Here is a 26902-nt window from a genome sequence, read left to right on the forward strand (position 1 = left end):
GCTCAGTGATGTTTCATTTTTTTGTTATTAATATAATATATATTCCGCTCTGGAGAAAACCGTGATGTCATTGTCCTGATCAGTTCAGTTTTCATATATTGGTGTCAATGCAGGCAGATCAATAATAATATTGAATATTAAATTAAATATCCCCAACTAAGCAAGCCAAAAGCTAATGGTGACAAATGCGAAAAAGGCGACAGAACCAAAACTCCATCAGGTGGCAGAATGGAGAAAAAAACCTTGGGAGAAACCAAGCTCAGTCGGGGGGTGGGGTTCTCCTCTGGCCAACGAACAAACAGTGTATGATTATGATCCAGGCGGCATTATAAGTCAGAAGTCAGATTGGATCAGAACATTATGAATATTTATCCAGTTCCATCTGGTCGAAGATCGGAGTCATCACGCCGCCGGTATGGAGACGAATTTGTTGAGGATCAGTGCCGATGGCTGTCGTCTCGATGAGGCCTTATAGGGGAGAGTCTAGTTGACACAACTCTGCTGACACTTCTGGGATGCGTTGTGGACGTGTCTAGGTGCAGGTCCATCATCTGATCTGGATACGGCCGGGTCCGGCTGATTACAGTAAACCTCGGAATAAACAGAAAGACTAACATTAGCGTAGATGCCATTCCTCTTATGATGTAGCGAGTACATCGGGTATTAAAGGAAGTGTTCCCGGGTCTGGCTGAACTAATTTATGCAGCCTAATAATCACTTAACTGATTTGAATAATCAGAATGTATAGTGTTCTATGTGTATGCCAGGTTAAAGAGATGAGAGGTTTTTTTTGTCTAGATTTAAACTGTGTCTGCTTCCCGGACAATGTTAGGAAGACTGTTCCAGAGTTTAGGTGCTAAATAGGAAAAGGATCTACCGCCAGCAGTCGATTTTGATATTCAAGGTATTATCAACTGGCCAGAATTTTGAAATTGCAATAGACGTGAAGGACTATAATGCGTTAAGAGCTCGCTCAAGTACTGGGGAGCTAAACCATTTAGTGCTTTGTAAGTAATCAGCAATATTTTAAAATGTATATGATGTTTAATAGGGAGCCAATGCAGTGTTGACAGAACAGGGCTAATGTGGTCATACTTCCTGGTTCTGGTAAGAACTCGAGCTGCTGCGTTTTGGACCAGCTGTAGTTTGTTTATTATGCGAGCAGGGCAACCACCCATAAGAGCATTACAATAATCTAGCCTTGAGGTCATGAACTAATTGTGAACTAATTGTAAGATATATTTTTAAGATGGAAGAATGCGGTTTTACAGATACTAGAAACGTGACTTTCAAATGAAAGATTGGTATCAAAGAGCACACTCAGGTTCCTAACCGACGACGAAGACTTGACAGAGCAGCCATCAAGTGTTAGACAGTATTTTAGGTTATTATGTGAGGAAGTTTTTTGTCCAATAAGTAGAATCTCTGTTTTTTCATAAAAGTAGTAGGAAATTACTAGCCATCCAGTTTTTTATATCAGCTATGCATTCCGTTATTTTTGTGAATTGGTAAGTTTCATCATACAACACCATGTATGGTGATCAATGTTTGGTGAAAAACACCAAATTCAATTCACTTGTATAAAAAAGGGAATTTTTATGCTGAAATAACTGAACAAATAACCAAATCAACAACAAAAAACCCTGCTTTTTAAAATAATGTGAACATTTTTAAATCCATTTTACAAGTTAAACCTAATGGCCCTCTTAGTATGGTGATGATCAGACAGATGATCATTTCCTCGAAAGTTTGAGAACCGGTGCTTTGGTTATTTTTGCTGAAAAAGTAGCTTGTCACCAATTCTCACAAACACATCACATGCACATTCATTTTAAATGATTGAAATTAGGTGATTTTTTTTTTTTTTTGTTGCAAACCACAAAGTTCATGTAAGCTCTTGCAAAGAAACAGCATACTGAATTTCACATTATCTTATTTAGCAAATCCCTATTATTATTATTATACTCTTCTACCATCATCAGTGTGGTCAATGCTTAATCATGAATTTATAGTGTAATTGTCTATTTCAGTTAGTTGGGAAAACATACATGAGCACCAATCATCTAATGTGTCGCTGGGTCCATTTATAGTGACAATATCATATGGCATAAAAACAAACAAAGTGTATCATAAACAATGTAATATTTATTGAGTCTTTGCAAAATATATAGACACATCTGTGAGATTTGATGAATACATTTTTGGTCTGTGTTGTCACTTTAACAGTCAAGTGCCGTATAAATTCATTGTCATAGTCTTGTAGGTCCCTGACGGAGCTGAAATAAGCTTCATTCCTCTGTTGTCAAGTTTCATGCTCGACTCTTTCTGCTCACAGACCTTCCTTCTGAATCCACTCGATGAATCCTCCAGCGTAATGACGGGCCCTGAGAGACAAACAGAGACATGGCTGCCTGACTTTTGTCGTTTGTGAGTGAGTGAGGATGAATTCACTGAATGATCTTGTCTTGCTTAGGTTTTTGTGATTACCGGAGGATTTAAATCATAAAAAAATCATTTAATGGCAATATTTATAGATTTTTATATTTTAATCTAAATCATTTAGAGCAAGGCATATACTAAATAAATACAGTATTACAATGACTCATTTGATTTTATTCCTTTCCAGGCCTGATATTTTTTTAAATTCCCTGATATAGCCAGGTTTTCAATGATCAAATGAAGAAAAATAAACATAAGTCATAATTGTTAAACTGCAGTATATTCATACAACCATTTATACATGGAAAATAACAGTCATATAACTGATGCCACTACCTATAAAAAAAATAAAATAAAATAAAGCAAAGGAAAAATAAATGTTGACCTATGAAGGACACCAAATCATGAATTAACCCAATAATATCATATTTGATTTGCAAATATAATATCATATCAACATGATCAAAACTTTGCTGAAAAACCTTTGCTGATCTACTACATGCCTTCTGTTGTCTGATTGATAGTTACACTTTTTAGAAAGTAAAAAGTTGTACAGTTGTACAAAAGTTCAACTCATGGTTCACAAGGTCTTTTAGAAAAATCAAGTTCAAATGTGAGTCATGTAAGGTGGTTGCCAGTAAGTCTGGACTAACCCTTGAGAAAACAAAAGGCTCTCCTGTAAATTAACATTTGAACTCTCTCTTGCATGTAACAGCGACATCCGAGACGCAGCACACAGTGCAGCTCACACCTCACTTTTACAGTCTCATCATCTTCTCCTCCTCTCCTAAAACTCACTAAAAACCTATGCAATGTTAAATATGTACAATAACAATTATACATGTTTGGTATCATTTTAAATGTCTCAGTGCGCCTGGTAAAATTGTCTCATTCTCCCAGCCATAATACAAAGCTCCAAGAAGTTAATATTGTGTTCCCCTTGCCCTCCCCCAGCTCTTCCATTCAAACTACCTCCTGTAAGTAAATAAGTATTCTCTTCCACAGGTATCAAGAACCCATTCAACCACAAATTCTGATCCCACAGTTGTAAACCCCTCAATAGAGGACCAAAATCTAATTATAAAGACAGACACCACCATTTGGTAAGCATAGTGAATTATCTGGGTTTATAAGGAAAGTTGTTATGTTAGAATATGTTGTTATTATACATGATTGACCAATGATTTTATTTTATGAATTGTTTTATTACCTGGTCAATAAACTGTAAACTTTTGATTTTATTCTGATTATTTTCCCAAGTAGATTAAACGGATTACCTCAAATCTGCATCAGATTGGTGACGACTAATATTTGGCAGTAATTCAAGTGTACTTGGTTTTGCAGAGACAAGAAGGGAATTTCCGTTTAGGGCAGCAAATGCTGTTTGACCAACCTAAATTTGGGTGTGTCTTACCTCATTAAACATTAATTTAATGTTACTTTAGATAAGTGTACATGATAAATCAGGGCATGGCCAATCCAAAGCTATTATAAGAGAAGTAAAGTTGGTCGACTTATATCTGTAGTAGTGGCCATACCTCTACTGAAGTAAACGTTACTTTAAATTCAAGTGTATGCAAAAACTACGGGGGCTATACAAAAGTATCTCTGATTGTGTAAGTGTGAATGCGACCGTCTCAGGTTTACAGCCAATTACCTCTGTTTAGTGACCGAAGCTGACGAGATTGTGATTGTGAGACCCGCGTAAAACAGAAGGCGTGAGGACCTCAATAGCGACATAGCTTCCTAATCTGAGCGGGTAAAATATAAGTAAAGAGTCAAAAAGAATAATCAGACATTCGCTCACATTTAATGATGCTCAGATATCATAACTTTTTCATTTATGGAGTCAGATGAAATAACGAGGTAACACATATGAGAAAATGTATTTAATTTAATATTGTTGTGTTGCGCGAAGGAAAGACAGTAACACGCAGTAACCTTCACCCGTATTATTGGAAACATCTCGGTTACTAATGTAACCCTCGTTCCCTGAAGTAGGGAACGGGAGCCGTAACATCAACGTGACGACGTAATTGGGATCACTTCAGGGAGCCTTATCAACTTCGAGTGTCTACAGAACGAGCCAATGAACGTTGGCGTGCGTGAATCGCGTCACGCACCCCCGCCCCGCAGCGCGGGTATAAACAGGAAGCAGGCGCACGCACACATTGTTTTTCGCTGAGGAGCCAAGATTGTGACGGCCAAGCAGTGATGGTCAGCAACGGTGGCGACGGGACGTTACGTCTCCCGTTCTCTCCTTCAGGGAAGGAGGGTTACATAAGTAACCGAGACGTTCCCTTTCAGTCGCTCACGTTCGACGTAACGTCGACATGACAACGTAATTGGGATCCCTTGGAAAACGCCACAGTTGCTGCCACATCCAGCGCCCTAGGGAGGTAACATGTGGAGAATACACATATGGACTGGCCGAAGGGGCAGTGCAACATATGGAATGTCATTGGGGCGGCTCCAGCCCGAAGGGGGAGGCTACACCGGACAGTGACGGCAGAGCAGACTCTGCCAAGGGAAAGACACGGGCTCACCGCAGGGAGCTGGTCGTAGAAGAATACACATATGGGATCACAACAGGGATCACACATATGGAATCCAGCCTAGCACAAGTCACACTAGCATACGAGCACTAGGCCTGGCGTCGGATGCTCCGCAACGTCCGACTGCCGAAGGGGTGCGGAGGAACTCACAGGGTACGCCAAGTGGGGAACTCGACTGGAGCAAAAAGCGCACGTATCCGTTCCTTGGAAGGGAGTGGCGCAGCAAGCCGACACTAGAGCGGGAACTTCGGTGTTACCGGCTGGTTGAAGCGAGCACACAGGAAGAAACCGGCTCAACACGTAGGCTATAAAACCTAGCGAACGTGTTAGGTGTCGCCCAGCCCGCAGAAGAGTTGATCTGAGGTCCCGAGGCTTTGCGTTCCGTCCACGTACAGACGCAGAGCGCGAACGGGACAGAGAAAAGCCAGGGCTGGGTCTGCCTCCTCCGAAGGCAGCGCTTGCAGGTTCACTACCTGGTCCCGGAAGGGAGTGGTAGGAACCTTGGGCACGTATCCGGGGTCTCAGGATCATGTGAGAGTTATCCGGGCCGAATTCTAGGCACGATTCGTCGACCGAAAATGCATGCAGGTCCCCTATCCTCTTGATAGAGGCCAATGCAACCAGGAGTACTGTCTTACAGGACAGGATTTTTAACCCAGCTGATTGCTCAAAGAGGCTCAAAGAGCGGACAATTCCCCACACCTTGGAAACAGGCAAAAGTTATGCCATTATTTAAGTCAGGAACACCTGACCAGGCATGCAATTATCGGCCCGTAAGTATCTTACCTGTATTCTCAAAGGTGTTAGAAAAAATTGTGTATGGTCAGCTTATGGCTTTTATACAATCAAATAACATTTTACACCCATTACAATTTGGCTTCCATCCTCAATACTCCACCGAAACGGCAAACTGCTTCTTTGTGGAACAACTCAAACTTGCAATAGATAGTGGAGAAATTGTTGGCGCCGTCTTTTTGGATCTCAAAAAGGCGTTTGATACACTAAATCATGACATCCTTATCCACAAACTGTCCAATTTTAACTTCACAACATTACCTTTACAGTGGTTCAAATCGTATCTTGAACTGAGAGATCAGTGTGTGGTGGTCAATAATGAAATGTCTACATTCTTAAAAATGAATACAGGAGTACCGCAAGGGTCCATTCTTGGGCCCTTGCTCTTTACACTGTATATTAATGATCTGCCAGACTTCATGTCCTACAGCAGGATTTCAGATGTACACTGACCATGCAGTGGTTTATGTGCGAGAGAAAAGTGTGCATGCAGTTTCTGATGAACTGGCAAAATACCTGCAAACTGTGGCGGTGTGGTTTCAAAATGCAGGTCTGACATTGAATCTTAAAAAGACTGTCTGTTTGCTTTGCCTCAAGATTCAAGTCCATATCAGAAGAACAAAATTTACGGATAAATGGGCATAAGATCCAGCAGGTCTCAGAGGTCAAATACCTGGGCCTTGTACTTGACTCTCAACTTAAATTTGACAGTCATATTAAAAAAATCTGTCGAGTAGCCAAAGCAAATCTTTACACATTCAGACTGATCAGGGACTACCTACCGTTTCATGCTGCTCACACTTTCATGCAAGCCATGATCTTCTCGCATATGAGTTACTGCATCTGCTCATGGTCACAGGCTACTGTTACTACAGTTAACCCACTTCAAATGATTTATAACAGAGCGGTTAAAATCCTAGATAGGAAGCCCATTAGGTCACATCATTGTGTTAGTCTGAGGAATTTAAACATTTTATCTTTTGCAAATTTCACTAAATTTTCTTTGCTGAAGCTGATGCATAAATGTTTAAATCAGCAAGCCCCACAGGTCTTGAGTGAGTGCATAGTTGCTCTCAGGGCTGTGGGTTCAAGGACTAGAGGAGCTCAGAACGGGAACTGTCAGATCCCGAAATGTAATACTTCATTTGGACAATCAGCTTTCTCTGTACAAGGCACTAAAGCCTGGAATTGTTTACCCACTGAACTGAAAGGAGAGTCAAACTGGGTCCTTTTCAAACACAAACTTGAAGACTCTTTAATCAGAGGTCAGAAATGTGACCACTGACTGTCCGCTGCGTTTATATTGTGTTATACTGTATTATTATGTTTATTTTAACTATGTATTGTTTAATTTTATGTAAAGGCCCATTAGGGAATTAGCTTCGGCTAAAATGTTGTAGTATGTAAAATGAGCTTATGTAACATACTTGTCCCTATTCAAATAAACTTAAAGCTACAATATGCAAGAATTTTTGGCCTCTAGAGGGCGCTACATTCCAAACAACAACAACGGCGTAGCTTGATGACGATGTGAAGGAGCGTGGAATGATGGGAACTGTCGTTTTAAACTCCACCGTGGATGTAAATCAGTCAGACGGGAATCGAAAAATCATGTTCATGGATGAGGTTAAGTTTTATTTTTATAATGACATGCTTTTTGTGGCGAGGGGGGCGTGGTTCAGCGCGGTCTGTAATGGGAGAGAGAAGAGACGAGCGTCCCGCAAGTAGGTCAAGTGCAAATGACGAACACCTGTGTCTTATTGCTGTGATCGGCGTGGAGAGACCGCTTATAAGCCGCGCTGGAACGAGAGAGAGACTGAAGAGAAAATTGGACACAGAGAAAGAAAACCGGTGGATCCGAGCTCTCATTTTTTAACTGTTTTGTGGCGTCGCGGTTGCCACGGTGAATGCGCGTTGTGCACGACTTTTGTTTGTTTTGCTTTATTTTAATAAAGTACGAGTCACAGTCACGCCGACCCCTGTCTTCTTCCTTCCTGACTCTTGAACCTCATCACACGTTTATTTCATTAAAATGAATTAACCGCAAGAAAAGTAAGGTTTAATACTAAATTGGTTATCATAGATGTTACTGTATATGTCGAATTCATTGTTGTGATAACGCGGCGCAGTTTTACGTGTTCTAAACAATTGTTGTAAAAGTACATTCGAACATACCCACATCATTTGCCAAAATACTGATTAATCTTTATGTATAACACATGCTATATTTATTTACATGGCCATAAACACCAGACGTGATAAACAATGTCAATAAACTAAACACAAATCTAAAGCAATAATACTTCCCTTACATAAACATAACTATTACCGAATGCTACATTTGGAAAATATAAGATTAAGCATGCTTTGTCGACAGAACCAGCTGCAATCGGTAAAGAATAATTGTGTTCCATAACGACTGCAAGAAGCAAGCTAACGTTTGTTGCTTGATAGACGCTACAACTACAACTTTTGTCCAGGACTCCACGCAGTACGAGCGGAAACCGAGGGTAACGCGGATATGACACCATTGACTGGCGACTCCCAGCTCCCCCCTGCTCTAACGCCCCCGTTTCCTTGGTTAAAATCGCAATTTTCTCACGATTTAAAAATAGTTGGAAACATTTGGGATATTGTAAGTAATCAACTTAACAAAATATATAACACTGGCCTTGAAATTATGGGATATTTTAATGCAAAATTCTTGCATATTGTACCTTTAAATAAATAAAAAAAAAATTAAGGGTGGAGGGAGACAGCCTTCGCTCCAGCCCTTCTTGCAGGAAGGAAAGCACGGCTCTGATCGAGCAAGATCGGGGGTTCTCCTCGTGAGAGGAGCACCAGTCAACGAACAGGTTCCACTTCAACGCATAGAGACGCCTCGTAGAAGGGGCTCTAGCGGAAGTGATGGTGTCAACTACCGCAGGGGGTAGGTCACCTAGAACCTCCGCGTCCCGTCCAGGGACCAGACATGGAGTTTCCAGAGGTCTGGACGCGGGTGCTATAGGGTGCCCCGTCTCTGAGAGAGCAGGTCCTCTCTCAGAGGGATGGGCCAGGGAGGGGCTGTCGCGAGGAGCACTAGTTCCGGGAACCAGGTCCGGTTGGGCCAATACGGCGCAACTAGCAAGACCTGCTCCTCGTCCTCCCTGACTTTGCACAAGGTCTATGCAAGAAGGCTCACTGGGGGAAACGCATACTTGCGTAAGCCCCGGGGCCAGCTGTGTGCCAGAACATCCGTGCCGAGGGTCCCCTCGGTCAGGGAATAGAACAACTGGCAGTGAGACGTGTCCGGGGCGGCAAACAGATCTACCTGTGCGGTCCCGAAGCGCCTGAAAATCAGCTGGACCACCTGGGGATGGAGTCGGCGTTCTCCCGGTAGCACCTGCTGCCGTGAGAGCTCGTCGGCTGCATGGTTGAGCAGGCCCGGAATGTAAACGGCACGAAGCGACCTCAGATGCTTCGGACTCCAGAGGAGGAGATGGCGGGCGAGTTGTGACATGCGGCAGGAGCGTAGACCACCTTGGCGTTGATGTACGCAACGGTCGCAGTGCTGTCCGTATGGACCAGTACGTGCTTGCCTAGTAGCAGCGTTTTGAAGCGGCTCAGTGCAAGACGTACTGCTAACAACTCGAGGCAGTTGATGTGCCAATGCAGTTGAGGCCCCGTCCACAGACCTGAAGCTGCATGCCCGTTGTACATGGCCCCCAGCCGGTGGCAGAGGCCTCCATGGAGACCACATAGCTCCTCATGCACCTCCGGAAAGAAAGGTATCGGGGCGGAGCACTGAGAACCAGCACGTGGTGGAGGGTTCCACGCAAGCCCGACCTTCTCGGTGGCCCGGTAAAGCATAGCCGCCCATTCTGGATCGGTCTCGGACAACGCTACACGCCCCGAGGGGGGTAACGCAGCTGAGTCGTCATCTCCAGAGGACTGAAGCTCCCCCTCCGATGCTGCTATCGACATCTGGTCGTCAGGAGGAGCCCCAAAGGAAACGGTTGGTCGTTCCGGAGAAGGACCAAGATGTTCGCTAAGGGACTCCAAAGGCAACAGCGCTTGTGAGGCGTGAGGGGCCCGCGGAGGTTGTCTCGACGGGGAAGCCCTCACGGTAATCCTCAGATCACCCTGGTCATGCGCCGAAGTAGGTCTATTCTGCGGGGCAGAATAAACACCAGATCGGGGCATAGGCGAGGGGACTGCACCTCCCTTGAGGTAAGCAAGTCTCGATCTAAGCGCTGAGATAGTCATATTCCCGCAATGGGAACATGAACTATCCACAAAAGCTGCCTCAGCGTGTTGAATGCCCAAACACGAGAGGCAACTACTGTGGCCATCTGCTGGCGCCAGGGAATGACGGCATCCAGAAATGCACAAGCGGAATGACATCTTGGAAAAAGATGCAGGGTCACGCTTGTGTTGCTCTTTTAGTGAAACCCTCTCTCAATGTTGAGGCACCCAAGGGTAGCCGCGGTGTGAATAAACACGCAGGGGAAAGGCCCACCGATACCGACACACACACAATACACAAACAGCAGTGCTGTGAAAACAGCCGTTGTGAGCTGCAATGCTCGCGGCCACCGCTGATCGCACCGTCACACCAACACGAATGAGAGTCTTCTCGTTCTCAGTAAGCAGTCTGTAGGTTCAGAAGTCAAATGAAAGCTTGGCTCCGAAGTGAAAGACAATGTGTGCGTGCGCCCGCTTCCTGTTTATACCCGCGCTGCGGGGCGGGGGCGCGTGATGCGATTCACGCACGCCAAAGTTCATTGGCTCGTTCTGTAGACACTCGAAGTTGATAGGGCTCCCTGAAGTGATCCCAGTCGAACGTCAGCGACTGAAAGGGAACCGCCATTGGACCTTTAGACGGGCTTTCAGTCTCAAATGTGATCATCAGGCTTTTGAGGAAGGTTTATTTGTTCATCTCTTAGTCATCTTTGTATTGCATTGAATTATGTGTTTTAAAACTACAGAGCTTTGATCATAAAACTCAGCATTTAAATATCATCTTACTAAGACATATTATTGTCAGATATAGAGTGACGACGATTTTTATATGCATTTTATGTAAGTATTCTGCTGAACTGGGATCTCATTGATTTACCTTACAAGCATCAGAATTTCATCTTACTTTTTGGTCACTTAAATATCAGCAACTGCAGCAAAATGCGAATATCAGCAGCAAAATGTAGGTGTTTTTTTTACACCTCAAGTGTGAGATCCATATTCTCACTATATCATGAGTGTTGGTTTGTTTATGTGTTTTGTTATCTTTGTTGTTGTAACGTTGTCTGATTGGCTCCTGCAGGCTGATTGATGCTATGTGCTGATTGGTGCACAGTACTTTAAAAAGCACGTCATCACTTCCTGTAGGGACAGCTTGTGTTCTGAGCAGAGAGAGTTGGATTTGAGGCAGAGTTTGTGTTAAGAGAGTTGTAGAGACTGTGAGTAGCTACTGACTGTTTGTGTTTGGACTTTTGCCTGTTTTCTGACACTGATTTCAGATCGTCCTCTCAATTTGTTCACTTTGCTTTTTATACAGTTTTGTAAATCTATTGTAAATATTGAAGATTTGGAAAGTAAGGACTCTGATGCCATTTTTGTGTATTTTAGTGAGGGGCACTTTTGAAACGTGCTTTGTGAAGCTTCAAAACCTTTGCAACTCATTTGCTTTGAACCAGTGACTCGGAGTGTGTATCAAACTGCCAATGTCACATGATTTCAGTAAACGAGGGTTCGTTACATCATTCTGTTTCGAAATGTTTTGAAATTTCAAGGATCTCTGTGAACTTGTTGTAGTTAAAGTTCTCTTATTGGTCTGATTAACCAACTCCATAAAACAAGGTCTACAATTCAATAAAATGACACATATTATAAGGACACTTCATATTTAATAGTGTATGATGATTATTGCATCTAATATATTACCTTCAATAAAACATCTGCAATTGTTTTGTAGCCTAAAATTGATGATGGCTCACAATCATATGATCTAAGCAGCATAAATACTGTTGCGGTGTCAGTGATTTCTGCCAATTTGGACTATATAAAAACGCACTTTTTAACATCTCGACACCGATCAACGACACATTATTGCAATGGCCACCAGTGCGGTTGTTATAGGGCCTTCCGAGGAGAAGAAAGCCACTCCAGAGGTGCAGAAGATCTGTGATGAGGTGAGACTGGAGCTTTGACTTTTGTTTTGATGGTGTAAGTCAGCTGATGTGGGAAAGCACATGATGTATATTTATTAGTTATTATTAGCTATGTATTAGGATTCAGAAGTTTGTACGTTATTATGCTATATGTAAATAAAATATTAAAATAAATAAAAAATGATATAGAACTATAAACAGTCAACCACCTTAATATTTAATTTATATATTTCATTAAATTAACTTGCATTGTGTGATGTATTATGGAAGAATGCTTTAATTTAATAGCTAGTCTGCAAAGAGACAATTATTAAACTCTCAATTTAGCCTAAACCTGATATACAGTGACAATAGTGCAAAGTTAACAAAAATGAATGTATTACTTTATATACTGATAGTCTTTAGAGTCATGAAAATCTCTATATTCACACTCAAACACAATAAATACTGATTCAGCACCTGACCGAATCACTAATCTTCAGTAGGTGTTGGTTCACAGCCGAGGAGACCGACGTTCTCGTCAGGGCCGTAAAACACAGAGAAGTGACGTTGGGGATGGAGAAACACACCCAAATTAACTTCGGTTAAACAGGCGTATAATAATTTTGGTAAATGTGTAAGCTAGATTTATGCCTATTTTTTTTCACATCTTCATGGACACCACAATGATTTCCCTCATGTGGAATATTTTTCCTTGTAATAATGTATGGTTTTCTAAAAATGAGAACTGCTGCTTCTGTGTGTAGATGAGAGAAGCAAAGTGTATGTGCGTTGTGCACACGCTACATTGATTATGGCCAAGCATGCACCCTTAAAATAGCATCTGAACGCGCAACTGACTTTAGACGAGGTTTCCCCTGGTCTGTGGTGGAATTGTTTTCTGAAACTGCAAAATAGCACCAGGGAACGTTTGCGCCGGAACACGCCTCCTCTTTTCGCTGAACCGCACCCGGGAGCGCAAGTTCATTCCCTAATTTACCGACGTGCGTCTGTGGAGGGAGAAGTCTGCTGTGCGTCGGGTGCAAAATAGGAATGATACATGCGTCGGTGTACAAAGTAAATTGCGCTGGGTGCAAGATAGGGCCCATTGTGTGAAAGAGTTTACTACTTTTTATTTTATTTATTTTTTTAGCATAAGAATATATAATAATGTAAGAGTGAATATCACAAGCATGTCAAGAGCATGTCTGGATCAAAAGGGGAAAATAATTATATTATTAAAAATTCACTATTTGCACTTTGTATTGTCGTCACTTCAAAGTTGACAAAAATTAATGTATTACTTTGTCATCGTCTATTCGATGTCATGTCATCGAATCTCTATATTCACACCTGAACACAAACTACTAATCCATTGGTTTGAGATGAGTGTGTCACGGTAATTCGTCATATACTCTGTGTGAAAGACTTTTTCAGTTGTTTTTACTACTTTTTTATTTATTTATTTTTTATAGATGAAGATTAAGAAGAATATATTATAATGTAAGAGTGAATATCACAAGCATGTCAAGAGCATGTCTGGATCAAAACAATATATTTTTTTTATAAAAGAAAATATATTTTTATGAAAATGAAGTGACAATAGTACATAATGCAAAGTTAATAAAAATGTGTGTATTACTATACATGTCATAGTATCACTAATCTTCAGTAGGTGTTGGTTTGAGATGTGTGTCACGGTAATTCATCATACGCTCTGTGTGAAAGAGTTTTTCATTTGGTGAGTGGACACTGATTGTTTGTGTTTGGTGTATTTGGACTTTTGCCTGTTTTCTGACACTGATTTCAGATTGCCCTCTAAATTTGTTCACTTGGCTGTTTATAAAGTTTTGTAAATATATTGAAAATATTGAAGATTTGGAAAGTAAGGACTCTGATGGCATTTTTGTCTATTTTAGCGAGGGGCACTTTTGAAACGTGCTTTGTGAAGCTTCAAAACCTTTGCGACTCATTTGCTTTGAACCAGTGACTCGGAGTGTGTATCAAACTGCCAATGTCACATGATTTCAGTAAACGAGGCTTCGTTACATCATTCTGTTTCGAAATGTTTTGAAATTTCAAGGATCTCTGTGAACTTGTTGTAGTTAAAGGTCTCTTATTGGTCTGATTAACCAACTCCATAAAACAAGGCCTACAATTCAATAAAATGACACATATTAAAAGGACACTTCATATTTAATAGTATATGATGATTATTGCATCTAATATATTACCTTCAATAAAACATCTGCAATTGTTTTGTAGCCTAAAAGTTTTTTTTTTTTTTTTTTTTTTTTTTTTCATGTTGAGTTTTCGCTGCATTTACACTGTTCTGACCAGCAGGGGTCGCCAGTGTGTGGCGATTCGAAATTGATTAAAAGTTTTGAAAAGTTATTTCTCCCAAGACAGTTAGGTTGGTGTGTTGTATTTTCTTTTTGTTACGTTTAGGAAAGAGGAATAAAACTAAAATCGTTTTTATTAGTAATTTTGGCTTTGTCAAAATTTGCATCCTTTTAGATGGGGTGCAACGATGAGTTATAAAAGCCTGATGTTTCAAATATGATGCACAACAAAAAGCATATTTGCAAACTATTTTTTTTGTTTGTTTTAGGGTTTTTTGTTTGTTTTTTTGTCTAAAGGTTCAACAAACTGTTCCAAGTTTAAAAAGTGTGTGTGTGTGTGCCTACTTAACTATATTTGGGGACAAATTTGTACACAGAGGTGACCAAAATCTCCTAAAACCTCCCTTTAGAGACGTCCTCATTTGTAAATCTGGTATAAAAAAATAAAGTAATTAAAGTTTTTTTTTTTTTTTTTTTATGCAGAAAGTTGGGTAGGGTTAGTGTAAAGGAATGGAATATACAGTTTGTATAGTGTAAGAACCATTACGTCTATGGAATGTCCCCATTTAGATAGCTAAGGAAACGTGTGTGACAGTGTGTGTGTGTGTGTGTGTGTGTGTGTGTGTGTGTGTGTGTGTGTGTATGTATGTACTTTGTGTATCCCAGAGTTCTTGCGGTCTCCAGCGCAGTGAGGCTGCGTATCCCTCTCATACAGTACAGCACGAAGTCTGAGTCTTCTCTGTGAGGCTTTGTGACGCCGTAGCGCTCTCTGAACTGATCCGGGCTCAGTCTGAGGGCCTGCTCCACCTCTCCCACTACATCAACAAAAGAACTATCACTCATAAAGTCTGTGTGAGTGTGTGTGTGTGTGTGCAGAGCTGAACTGTGTGACTTACAAGGAACATTGGAGGCTCCTGGAATGAAACCTGCTTCCAGCTCATCCGGCTCGCGTACATCGACGAGCTGGACGCTTCCAGTGGACATCATGAGCTTCAGCTGCTCGTACGTCACCACACCATCTGAAACGGATGAGTATCGACAATCTACTGCTGCTGATAATTCATATTGAGTCTGTTCTATCTATTGTATATGATGATTTGATGCTCAAGAAACATTTGAGATTATTATCAGTGTTGAAAACATATTTTAATATTTTAATATCATATTTTTCTTGAAACTGTGATAAAATAAAATCATTGATGAATAGAAAATTCAAAAGAACAGTATTTATTTTAAACAGAAATATTTCAAACATTATATTATACTGTCACTTTTCATCAATGTAATGCTTTCTTGCTGAATAAAGGTATTAGTTTCTTTAAAAAGTATTAAAGTTAAATCTCTTGCTGAACCCAAAACTTTTGAAAGGCAGTGTATGATGTCTCTAAAATACTTTATAGGACCACTTTATTTACATCCTAAACTTGTGGTGATGGTTATCATTCAGGCCATCATGAGTGTAAATGTGTTAAATAATGTCCTAGAAAACATAAAATTCAGCTAATTTAAACCATTAAAGAGAAGGGATACGTAAACGACAATGCTAGTAAGAGGGTTGGGCCACCTATAGTTTTAATTTTAAAATTAAGTTTGTACTTTATATTTTTTTATTATATTTAAATTAATATTTTGTGACTCTCCCCAGTCTTCCAAGAGCCAATTCTTAAATGCCTTATTTTGCCCTCGGACCCTGATAAACTGTGCAAACTGTGCAGTGTTATCAAAATGTGTGTAGACTCATGGGATTCCACCCACAATAACTGCTGATTCAGTCACTCGAATCCGTTATCTTCACGTGTGTCACAGTAACTCATCAAACTAAACCAATATGCTCACTGTGGGGAACAGGCTTGTTAAGTTGGTTTTTGCAACCAATTTGTTTTCACCAAAAATGAACGTAGCATATTAATAGTTTAAAGTTGTTATGAATATCACAAACCTGCCAGAACACGTCTGGATCGGAATAAAGAACTTTTTAAGACTACATTATTTTTAGACATTGTTCATGATAATTAAACATTTATGTTAAATATGACATCTGCATTTTTTTAATTGCCATGTTATTACTTGCATATTGCCATCAATATGTACATGCTGAAATACCAGTTTAAAGTGTTTGTATAAACTTCAGAGCATTTGTGTGTGTGTGTATATATATATATATATATATATATATATATATATATATATATATACACACACATCCATCTTACAGTTACCTAGAATAGTGCATGAACTTTAATGTGCAAACTATTCTGGATAATGCAGCCTATATTTAATGCAACATGATTTAATCACTGACCTTATAAAGATACCTATGGAAGCCCTTTTCTTCCCTTTAAGAAAAGAAAAATCATACATTGGTGAATTATAATTACGACATTTAAAAGGTTATGAGATACAAATAATTGGAAAGTCGCGTTTTTATGTAGGCTATAATTTGACTTCATAATCGTTACTTTTTATGTCATAATTTCTAGTTATGTCACAATTATGATTTACCAAAGCAAGACTTTTTCTAATGTTGGCAGCATAGATCAAGACATAGCCTATTATTGCAAAGATTGTTCATTAAACCGTTATTGACCCATGATGAGTCATTGACCCTACGTGCAAACTCGCATGCTTTAGGCTACTGTCTGTGTATGATGTTACGCTCAATCACATAAGGATATTGTTTCGGATACAGGCCAGTGATTACAAACTAAACTAGATTGACTTTAAGTTGACTTTATGTTTAGTTAAACTAAACATTTCTCAGACATTTTCATAATTAGTATTTTGTCATTGACTCGGATAGGCTACATAGAAAACTAAATACTTTACCTGTATTTAGAGGTTGGTTGTGAGATGTTTCAGTCCATTTATCACAGTTATCAGCTCCGCTTTCACATTGATCTGTGTATTCTGCTGAGACAGACAGGAGCAGGAGCGCCACGAGAGCGCGCACACCTGAACTCACGCGCATTACTGTATTCATGTCTATCTTATCTAAGAGAAGATCGATACGTGCTCTTATGTACAGATATAATTAAATCTAAAAGCGCAGATCTAAAGCACCGTATTGGGTTGACCATGTATCATCGTATGACAGAGGCGATTACACGGATCTGAGTGTCATTGAAAGCGTTTATTGTGAAATATGAAGCCTGTTTTCCTCCAGGTGGCGCTCAGTGGCTCAAAAGCCGCTTACTTTATTGATCTGATTTTAAATATGTGGGCGTTTTATGATTTACTGGAGATGTTTCACTATAATCGTTTAAACATATTCAAATGAGCAATATCTGATATAGCAATGAAACTTGTTCAAAACCTTTCATTTAAATGCAATTAAAACAAATCCTTATGTAGTAGGCTAATCACAATCGACTGTATGAGTCGGTCCATTCAAAAACGCGATGAGAATTGAAACGCTTACCACGTGACTGAAAAATTACAGTGCGTAATTAAAAAGTTGTAAATACCATTGGACTTGACCAATCAGAGCGAACGCCAGGGCTACTAAGTCCCGCCCCGAATTGTTTTTTTCTGCTCAGTTTTGTACTCATCCAGTCGTCCTGCCTCGGATTAAACTAAAAAGAAAAGAGGAAAGAAACATGAGAGATCCAGTATTAAAAATCATAAATCTATTTAACTTTAAAAACTAACCATATTAGCTTTATATATGATTTAATTATATATCATATTACTGTTTTAGCCGCATTTGATAAAATTGTCCTTTTTTATCCTCCCCCCGCCTCTTCTGAACACATGGTATATCCTGGTGATGATGGCTCATAGTCATATGATCTAAGCAGCATAAATACTGTAGCCGTGTCAGTGATTTCTGCCAATTTGGACAGTCTGAAAAAGCACTTTTTAACATCTCGACACCGATCAACGACACATTATTGCAATGGCCACCAGAACGGTTGTTGGAGGGCCTTCCGAGGAGAAGAAAGCCACTCCAGAGGTGCAGAAGATCTGTGATGAGGTAAGACTGGAGCTTTTGACTTTTGTTTTGATGGCGTAAGTCAGCTGATGTGGGAAAGCACGTGATGTTTATGTATTAGTTATTAGCTATGTATTAGGATTCAGAAGTTTGTACGTTATTGTTGCTTTTGAATTGTTGCGTAAGAATGCTTTAATTATAGCTAGTCTGCAAAGAGACAATTATTAAACTCTCAATTTAGCCTAAACCTGATATACAGTGACAATAATGCAAAGTTAACAAAAATGAATGTATTACTTTATATATTCATAGTCTTTAGAATCATGAGAATCTCTATATTCACACTCAAACACAATAAATACTGATTCAGAATCAGTATTTATTGTGTTTGGCTGAATGAATGACTAATCTTCAGTAGGTGTTGGTTTGAGATGGGTGTGTCACGGTAATTCATCATATACTCTGTGTGAAAGAGTTTACTACTTTTTTTTTCTGTAGCATAAGAATAAGAGTGAATATCACAAGCATGCCAAGGGCATGTCTGGATCAAAAGGGGAAATAATAAATAATATTTTGATAAAAATTCACTATTTGCACTACGTTCTATCGTCACTTCAAAGTTGACAAAAATTAATGTATTACTTTGTCATCGTCTAAACTCATGAGAATCTCTATATTCATACCCAAACACAATTAAACTACTAATCTGTTGATTTGAGATGGGTGTGTCACATTAATTCATTTTATAATCTGTGTGAAAGAGGCTTTTTCAGTTGGTTTCAGTTGCTTTTTTTTTATATATATATAATAGCTTAAGAATAATATAGGCCTAATAATACATCGGGGGAATTGAATATCACAAGCATGTCTGGATCAGAAGAGAAGAGAAAAAAAAAAAAACAGGAAATTATAAAAAAGCAAATTTTCGGACCAGGCTTAGATGTGGTTCATCCACATTTGCATTAAATATGAATTCTGCATATTTTGCTTCAGGTCAAGTCTGCTGCAGAAGATAAGGCTGGAAAGAAGTTTACCGTTTTCACTGCCAAATCTTACACCACACAGGTTGTGGCCGGGACCAACTATTTTATCAAGGTAAACTTGTTGTGCCACGTTCCAGCCTGCATAATTGTGTTAATGATACGTGCTGAAAGTGTATTTAAAGTGTCCTATTGTCCTCTTCAGGTGGATGTAGGGGGAGACTTTGTTCATCTAAGGGTTCACAAATCACTGCCTCACGCTGGAGGAAAACTACAACTGCACGGGATTCAGATCTCAAAATCTCAGGAGGATCCCATTGAATACTTTTAAACACAGTGAACAATTAATGCATCTTCTCTATCAGTGTATCATTCCCTCTCTCACATACTATACACTTCCATACTGTATAGGTTAAAATATGTGATCTACTCAATGCTGTTACAAAACTTTTATTCAAATGTACATCATTATAATGAGCCCAATACTGTGCCTATATTTGTATTTGGATGAGTTTTATATGATCTTTGTCCACTTTTACAAAAGTTGTACTGAGGTGAAAGAATTGCACATGAATACGAGTCATCATTCCAGATCTGTTTTTTATAAAAGATGCTGTTTCTAAAATAAAGGGAAATAAATTTCATATTTCTTTTGTTTCATTTACACCTCCAAAAGAATGTAATAATAACATCACCAGCATACAGTACAATTACATTAAATATTATTACTAAACTCAAATATGAATTACTATTAATAAACTAACCTGGTTACATGAACACAATTTTAAAATGTGAGATGAAGAAAATTCTTACAAATTCAGTTTATAGGCTACAACTTTTACAGTAACACTGATAAATTGTATAACATTTGAAACTAACTGTTATCTGTTATAAGATCTGAACTAGTATGCAGTAAAATATAACCAATTTAACTGAGCTGTTGCAGCTCAGTTGCACTTGCAAATTAACTACAACAAGGTTCAAGCCAATCACGACCAACTGACCACTAAAACCAGTTCATGTAGGTTTCTTTAGATTTTGATATGCAAACTGGTTATCAACATCCTGAAAATTTCAACCATTAACCTCTTCAGACAATAGAAAAAAAGTGTTTCAAACTGAGGAGGTTTTGAGTAAGTCATATGTCTCTCTTTCTTATATCTTGTTTCTTCTCCTGTCAAATTCACTGATGCATCACATGCAAACTGTTCGCTATTTAAAAAGCTTTTAACTTTTTATCTCAGTGTCTCAAGAAAGACATATACATTTATATATACTGTGTGTATATATATATATATATATATATATATATATATATACAGTACCAGTCAAAAGTTTGGAAACATTACTATTTTTAATGTTTTTGAAAGAAGTCTCTTATGCTCATCAAGCCTGCAGTTAAAAAACAACAAACAAAAAAACACAGTAATATTATGAAATATTATTACAATTTTAAATAATGGTTCTCTTTTTTTAATATACTTTAAAATGTAATTTATTTTTGTGATGCAAAGCTGAATTTTCATCAGCAAGTACTCCAGTCTTTGGTGTCTTATGATCCTTCAGAAATCATTCTAATATGCTGATTTATGATCAATGTTGGAAACAGTTGTGCTGCTTAATATTTTTTTTATAACCTGAGATACTTTTTTCAGGATTATTTGATGAATAAAAAGTTAAAAAGAACTGTATTTATTTAGAATAGAAATATTTTGTAACAATATACACTACCGTTCAAAAGTTTGGGAACAATAACAATTTTTTTTAAAGAAATTAGTACTTTAATTCAACAAGAATGCGTTAAATTGATAAAAGGTGATGGTAACGATTTATAATGTTAGAAATGTTTTTATTTTGAATAAATGCTGTTTTTATGAATAAATGCTGTTAACGTTTTACTCATCAATGAATCCTGAAAAAAGTATTTCAAAAAAATATTTGAAATATTTCATTGATAATAACTAAGTATCAAATCATCATATTAGAATGATTTCTGAAGGATCATAAGACACCAAAGACTGGAGTACTTGCTGATGAAAATTCAGCTTTGCATCACAAAAATAAATTACATTTTAAAATATATTAAAAAAGAGAACCATTATTTTAAATTGTAATAATATTTCATAATATTACTTCTTTTTTTTTTTCTTTTTTTTTAACTGCAGGCTTGATGAGCATAAGAGACTTCTTTCAAAAACATTAAAAATAGTAATGTTTCCAAACTTTTGACTGGTACTGTATATATATATAAATCTGATTTAGTTTAAATTAATTAATAGATTGAATTACTCTTTATTTGAGTCTTCAAAGCAAACAGACGGATAGTTTTGTGTGTGTATTCCTGAAATATCAGCTGGAATATTAGACTCAAATAATAATCACATTCAAAATCTTTGCAGCTGCATAAATTATAATGGAGGACATAACTTTTGTTCTATCTACTATCTATCTATCTATGCTAAGATTGCATTCAGCTACTTTATAGAAACTATCAAATGCTCTTTAAGCATAAAAGTAACAGGAACATAGTCACGGGAGCATCCGTATGTCTGAATGAAGATTAATCACGTGAAGTATTACCTCGCCTCGCTTAGTCACACATCACATCACATTACTTCTTTTTTTTTTTTTTAAAGCCAAAAGGATTGAAATTATTTATACTACATTCCCTTTAGAGTTTGCCTCAAATGTCTATGATTATTCCTGGTGCTTTGGGACTAAGATAAGAAAAATATGATTTCTTGAAAGTCTCAGATAATGAATATGTTTTAAAAAACCTTTGCATAAAGATATTTGTGTTATAGTTGCACAAATTCTAAGAGAAAATTCTAGATGGCAAAAAAACAACAACTGACACACAGCTTGAAACCATAAAAAGCACATTAAGCATAAAACAAAAAGGAACATGAGCTGCCATGTGTCTAACAGAAACTCATGAATAACCACACTTGACACAATTTAACAATGCATTAATTATGAATGTTAGGAAATAAAACATTGTTCTGGTATAGTTTTTGAAGAACGATAAGTCCAGGTCCTCAGGTAGGCTATATTATCTGTACAACATTTTCTTTACAAAGTTATAGTTGAAAAATACGTTTTTATATGTTTTATATTTTTGGTTCCATCCTGTTCATTTTTGTGGAGTATAAAATTCGGTTATTATAATTAATGCAGTGTGTGAGTTTGACCAGGGCTGGTTTCCAAAAAGCATCGTAGTGATCGTAGAAAAATTGCCATCAATGGTCTCTAGACCATTAACCTATCCTAGATGGTCAACTTAGATGCTTTTGGAAGCGCAGCCCAGATCAGTTTGTGAAAATCTTCTCTACCTTTTTATACCAGTTTTCCATTATACCAATAACTCCATAACAACATTTTTTAAAGTTACAAAAGGCATTTAATGTCCGATCTTACGTTAGCTCAAACTATTCAAAGTGTGCGCCAGTCTGAAGAACTTCAAATTCACCAGTCGGGGAAAAGCAGCAGACAGAGGACAACAGAAATGGAAACCTAAAAGGAAAAAACGACAAAGAGCAAGGAGAACCAAAATGTGGAAGATGTAGAAAAATCAAACACAGACAACAGGAAAAAATGTCCAGCTATAAAATCAACATGCAATAAATGTAAAAAAAAAAAAAAAAGAAGAAGAAAAAAACGTCTTATTTTTATTTTATTTTATTTACAAGTTCTCAAATTCACATCTACATGCTCTCGACTTTTGCTACTATTTTACCTTCATAGAAACGCAAGGTCTCGAGGCGCGTTTTAGTTTATTTTAACTAGACGCTGCGTTTTTAGAACGCTGTGTCATGCGCGAGACGCGAACGCAACAGTTAAAGCTACACTGTGTAGGATTTTCTCCCATCTAGGTGAAATTGTTTATGACTACCAACTGAATATTATTTTCTAGCCCCCCCTATTCCGAGGGCGTCTTAACTCCTACGGTGGCCGTATTGCTTCAAATCAGCCGGCAGTCGCTAGTAATCTCCCCCTCGCATTCGTCACGGTGCCACTGAGTGTAAAAACACGAAAGGCGAAGCTTGAATTTCCAGGTATGTCCCTCTTTGGCTAATGTATTCAAGATGGAGGCGCAACATGGCTGCCACCATTGGAGCGACTCGCTCGTATGTATTCTAAATAGCAGATTCTACGCTTACGAGATTACTTGATTAGTTGGTAGAAGTAATTACACATTAATGAGCACATATAATTTTGAAAGAACAAAGTGTTTTTTTGCTAAGAATCAACTTAAAAAAATTACACAGTGTAGCTTAACACAGAAAAACAATGGAAAAGTAGCAGAGTGGACGTGTGTGTGAGCACATTCTGTGTGAACAGCCCCTTAATGCCGATTAATGCATCTACATTTAGTTTTTCACCGATGTCTAATTGAACATGCATCAAATTAGTGTCAAATGAGTTCTGAGATGCTGGTCCTCAACCAGCATAGTCACGTCACTCACTCCATGCGAGATCGGCTTTTGATATATTATTTTTCTAGTTTTAAAGTCATAAAACCATATTCGACAACATATAAAAATGAAATAATCTTTACAGTAATTTTATAAAGGTGGAAGGTGTTCTTAAAAACATGTTGAAAAAAAAAAAGATATTGTCATCTTAAATTGCAATGTAGATAAACAGTTGTCGGCAGGGAATGCTGCACTCTCAGCACGCCTAGTTCCCGTGGCCATGGTCACTGGGAAAGAATGTGCCACAGCAAATCAGTGAGAGAAGTGACTGAAACTTGCACAGACGCCATATTTCCAGGGTGCAGTTACAAATTCACTAAAAAAAAAAAAAAAAAAAAAAATGTATGAGCAGTGCAAAGTTTTCATTTTTAATGATACCAGTTAAATGTAAAATTTATACTGGTGCAGATGCAAACATTGGACTTCGACCGAAAACAGGATGTAAATACAGGTATTTGCGCTGGCTTAAATAACATCATTTTTATTCTTATCTTTCACATCTACTGCAGTCAGATTCACTCGTGTTCACTCTGAAGGAATCACTCACATTGGCTGTGCACTTGTAATGACACATCAAGGATGTTAAGAGGCTAAAAGCAGGTTTAAACATTGCCCCATTGAAGTCAACAGGGTGCAAATTTTAAAAAGAGGATAACACGTTGTAGGCAACACCGATTTTTGTCGTTGTTCTCTGTATTGACAGCACTCCAAATGTACAAAAAAATGAGCTCAATGTTAAAATTGACTGGATCGAGTTCTCCTTTAAAACGCTCTCCGCCTGTGTGAGTTCCTCTGTCCTGAGAACGATCAAATCACAAGATCCAAAGATGATCTGCCAAATAACAATAAGGAAGTGTTTTAAAAGTCTCAGCAGCTGCGCGTTTCAGACTCACAGATTACAGCAGTTAAACGGTGGATTATACTGTTGAAGTTATCTTTTGCATTTCTATCAAATATTAACTTTAATGCTGTTTAAACTAAAGTGGTTTGCATGTGTTTATTTGTGCTAAATACGAGCAACTGGCCGGTTTATACTGGTCAAGCTGGTTTGGTTTGATAGTTTTGGGCACTCTAGAACCAGTTTACACCATGAAAACCAGCAAACCGCTTTGTTAAAGCAGTTTTTCCCAGCAAGAATCGTTCCTTGGGGGTTTTTCAGCAAGAGATCATTCTGCAAGACTTCCACTCTGATCGGGTCCTGGGCTGGTCATGTGACCTCAGATGACGTAAACGCTCCCCCGCACCATCAGCTGCAGTGAAGAACAGATTTCTGCGATGGAAAAGCTTTGCATCTCTTCTAGTGTTTGAGACAGTGAGATGATCTCAAGCACGAGCGTCTCTCATCAGCAGAATGCAGAAACACGAGAAGCTTTTCACTGACGAATAAACAGAGGTGTGTTAAACCGTCTGTGTTTTATGGCCATTAATGTTTCCACCCTCATGCTGACACACACCTAGATGATTCAGGCTGCTTTTGTTCCCACAGATTCGGATCCTGCCAGGATGGTTTGCATTCTGATCCTCTTTGCATCCATTTTCTCAGCTCTTATTGTTTCAGGGGAAGGCATGTTAGAAAATTATAACAGTAATGTCATCAGCGTGGCAAACTTTGCCATGAACTTCCACAATCGCAGGAGTAGCTACCCGTACGCGTTTAAAGTGGTGGACATCATATCAGACACGACTCAGGTAAGTGTCGTGTTCATCACGTGACGCACGTCTGCTTTACTCTGATGGATTTGCTAATAGTGTGTGTGTTTGTTGCAGCTGTTTCCTCCTGCACGGGTTAAACACATGTTACAGATCCAGGCTGAGCAGACTGTGTGTGAGAATCAGGCGAGTGTGAATCTGACTCACTGTGCTTTACAGTCTAACGCTGAGGTGAGACATTACATCTAATCAGAGTTCAGAGTTTGTATTTTCTGGTGTTTTGTGATGCATTTGAATAAATATAGAATCTTATTTTGAGACAAGTGAAGAGCACTACTACAGAAATGTAAAATTTTTCTGGTTATGTACATATATTTGAGACATATGCAGTTTGAACCCAGTTTTGTAAATGTTAAATTGTACTATTTGCATTTTGGGAAATGCAATAATGCAAGGTAATGCAAATCAGTAATTCAATGCAATGCAATAACGCAAAGCAATAATTCATTGCAATGCAATCATTTTGCATGTAATTAAATGTGTAATTGAAATTATGTGAACAAATCATTTTTGCATGCATTTTGATTGAAATGTGAATATATAAATATATATATTTCTTGTTTTTGTCAGAACATGACGTGCTCCTTCACTGTCCTTGCAGTGCCAGGAAACGACTACATCCCCAAACGAATGCTGTCAGATCACTGTGCCTGAGAATTATGACGGAGATATTTCCTAATGCTGCAATGTTGTCAGCGGTGCATGCTTTATTAATGTGTGCCTCATATACTTTGTGGTATGTTAATAATAATACGCATCACTATCAGTATTTTTAAATATGTTTGAAGCATTTCATAAGCTGTCATTTTCAACTTTACTTAAAAGCCTGTATTTCTCTTCGAGTAACAGTGATTCAGTCTTGTCAAAAAAATTAAATAAAATGCAAATAAATGATCTCATAGCCTTGAATCTATATATATATATATCTTTTTGTCTGTACTTTAGTGATTTAACATATTTGTAATTTATCAGGCTAATAATACAGAATTAGTTGAGATTTCAGAAAGACTGTTTATATGTTTAATATTTATATAAACTCCCAGCATATGGCTTGGGGTGACATGACGTTAAGAAATGACACCATATTCATTTTTTGATTAACTCTTTCTTTTTAAATGACGCAGAGAGTCGACGCTGCTCTTCTGTGACTTTTATTTTGGAATGACCGAAGTTCAGTTTCAGATATTTATGATGTCAGATATCCAGTGTCTCATGAGCAGAGAGAGGCCTATGAGGCATATGGCAGGTTTTTTGCTGCTATATCATTTGGGCCCAAACATTGAAAGTGCAAAAGATGAACCCAAAACAGTTCCTTGAGTCAGACTTATTCTTATATAATTGATGTGTTAGTTTATTTGTGCATTTTTTTTACTGCTAATGTCTGCCCCATTTAGGCTATTAGTTCATGGTTCATGGCTTTTACCACAGAAGAATCAATTTCAAGGGTTATTGAATTTTTATATCTTTTGCCGTAATGATGAAGTAATTAATTGATTGAAACAAAATCACAGTTCACCATCTTATGCAAAATCATGGAAAGACAAAAA

The 26902-nt window shown here is 38.2% G+C and overlaps 3 protein-coding genes across 4 annotated transcripts; 2 read left to right on the forward strand and 1 right to left on the reverse strand.

Annotated features, from left to right (window-relative positions):
* Positions 1-2125: 2125 nt before the first annotated feature.
* LOC311293666 (thiosulfate:glutathione sulfurtransferase) lies at positions 2126-17396 on the reverse strand. The gene is made up of 4 exons (XM_084414104.1): positions 17086-17396; positions 15156-15278; positions 14912-15074; positions 2126-2384 (listed from the first exon to the last, which is right to left on the reverse strand). The coding sequence occupies exons 1-4, from the start codon at positions 17237-17239 to the stop codon at positions 2330-2332; spliced, it is 495 nt and encodes a 164-aa protein (XP_084270230.1). The 5' UTR covers positions 17240-17396; the 3' UTR covers positions 2126-2329.
* Positions 17397-18035: 639 nt separating this feature from the next.
* Positions 18036-19814, forward strand: cst14b.1 (cystatin 14b, tandem duplicate 1). The gene is made up of 3 exons (XM_084414105.1): positions 18036-18232; positions 19184-19285; positions 19376-19814. The coding sequence occupies exons 1-3, from the start codon at positions 18155-18157 to the stop codon at positions 19499-19501; spliced, it is 306 nt and encodes a 101-aa protein (XP_084270231.1). The 5' UTR covers positions 18036-18154; the 3' UTR covers positions 19502-19814.
* A 3372-nt stretch (positions 19815-23186) lies between these two features.
* Positions 23187-26249, forward strand: LOC311294467 (cystatin-2-like). 2 transcript variants are annotated; one of them, XM_084415377.1, is made up of 5 exons: positions 23187-23225; positions 24767-25038; positions 25132-25334; positions 25413-25526; positions 25926-26249. In XM_084415377.1, exons 3-5 carry the CDS (start codon positions 25149-25151, stop codon positions 26007-26009), a joined length of 384 nt encoding a protein of 127 aa, XP_084271503.1. In that variant the 5' UTR covers positions 23187-23225; positions 24767-25038; positions 25132-25148; the 3' UTR covers positions 26010-26249. The 2 variants fall into 2 exon arrangements, with proteins under 2 accessions (XP_084271503.1, XP_084271502.1); XM_084415376.1 differs by lacking the exon at positions 23187-23225 and having other exon boundaries at positions 24440-25038.
* The last annotated feature ends 653 nt before the right edge of the window (positions 26250-26902 follow it).

The sequence above is a fragment of the Rutilus rutilus genome (genome assembly GCF_951802725.1).
Source record: "Rutilus rutilus genome assembly, chromosome: 7".
NCBI lineage: Eukaryota > Metazoa > Chordata > Actinopteri > Cypriniformes > Leuciscidae > Rutilus > Rutilus rutilus.

Bases quoted from the DNA above. Each gene is read 5' to 3' on its own strand.
- LOC311294467 (XM_084415377.1), top strand. From the start codon at position 25,149: ATGGTTTGCATTCTGATCCTCTTTGCATCCATTTTCTCAGCTCTTATT. The intron at 25,335-25,412 runs GTAAGTGTCGTG...TGTTTGTTGCAG, and splicing joins TCATATCAGACACGACTCAG to CTGTTTCCTCCTGCACGGGT. The intron at 25,527-25,925 runs GTGAGACATTAC...TGTTTTTGTCAG, and splicing joins CTTTACAGTCTAACGCTGAG to AACATGACGTGCTCCTTCAC.
- LOC311293666 (XM_084414104.1), bottom strand. From the start codon at position 17,239: ATGAATACAGTAATGCGCGTGAGTTCAGGTGTGCGCGCTCTCGTGGCG. The intron at 15,075-15,155 runs GTAAGTCACACA...TTGTTGATGTAG, and splicing joins AGGAGCCTCCAATGTTCCTT to TGGGAGAGGTGGAGCAGGCC. The intron at 2,385-14,911 runs GTACATACATAC...TTTGTCTCTCAG, and splicing joins AGAACTCTGGGATACACAAA to GGCCCGTCATTACGCTGGAG.
- cst14b.1 (XM_084414105.1), top strand. From the start codon at position 18,155: ATGGCCACCAGAACGGTTGTTGGAGGGCCTTCCGAGGAGAAGAAAGCC. The intron at 18,233-19,183 runs GTAAGACTGGAG...ATTTTGCTTCAG, and splicing joins TGCAGAAGATCTGTGATGAG to GTCAAGTCTGCTGCAGAAGA. The intron at 19,286-19,375 runs GTAAACTTGTTG...TGTCCTCTTCAG, and splicing joins GGACCAACTATTTTATCAAG to GTGGATGTAGGGGGAGACTT.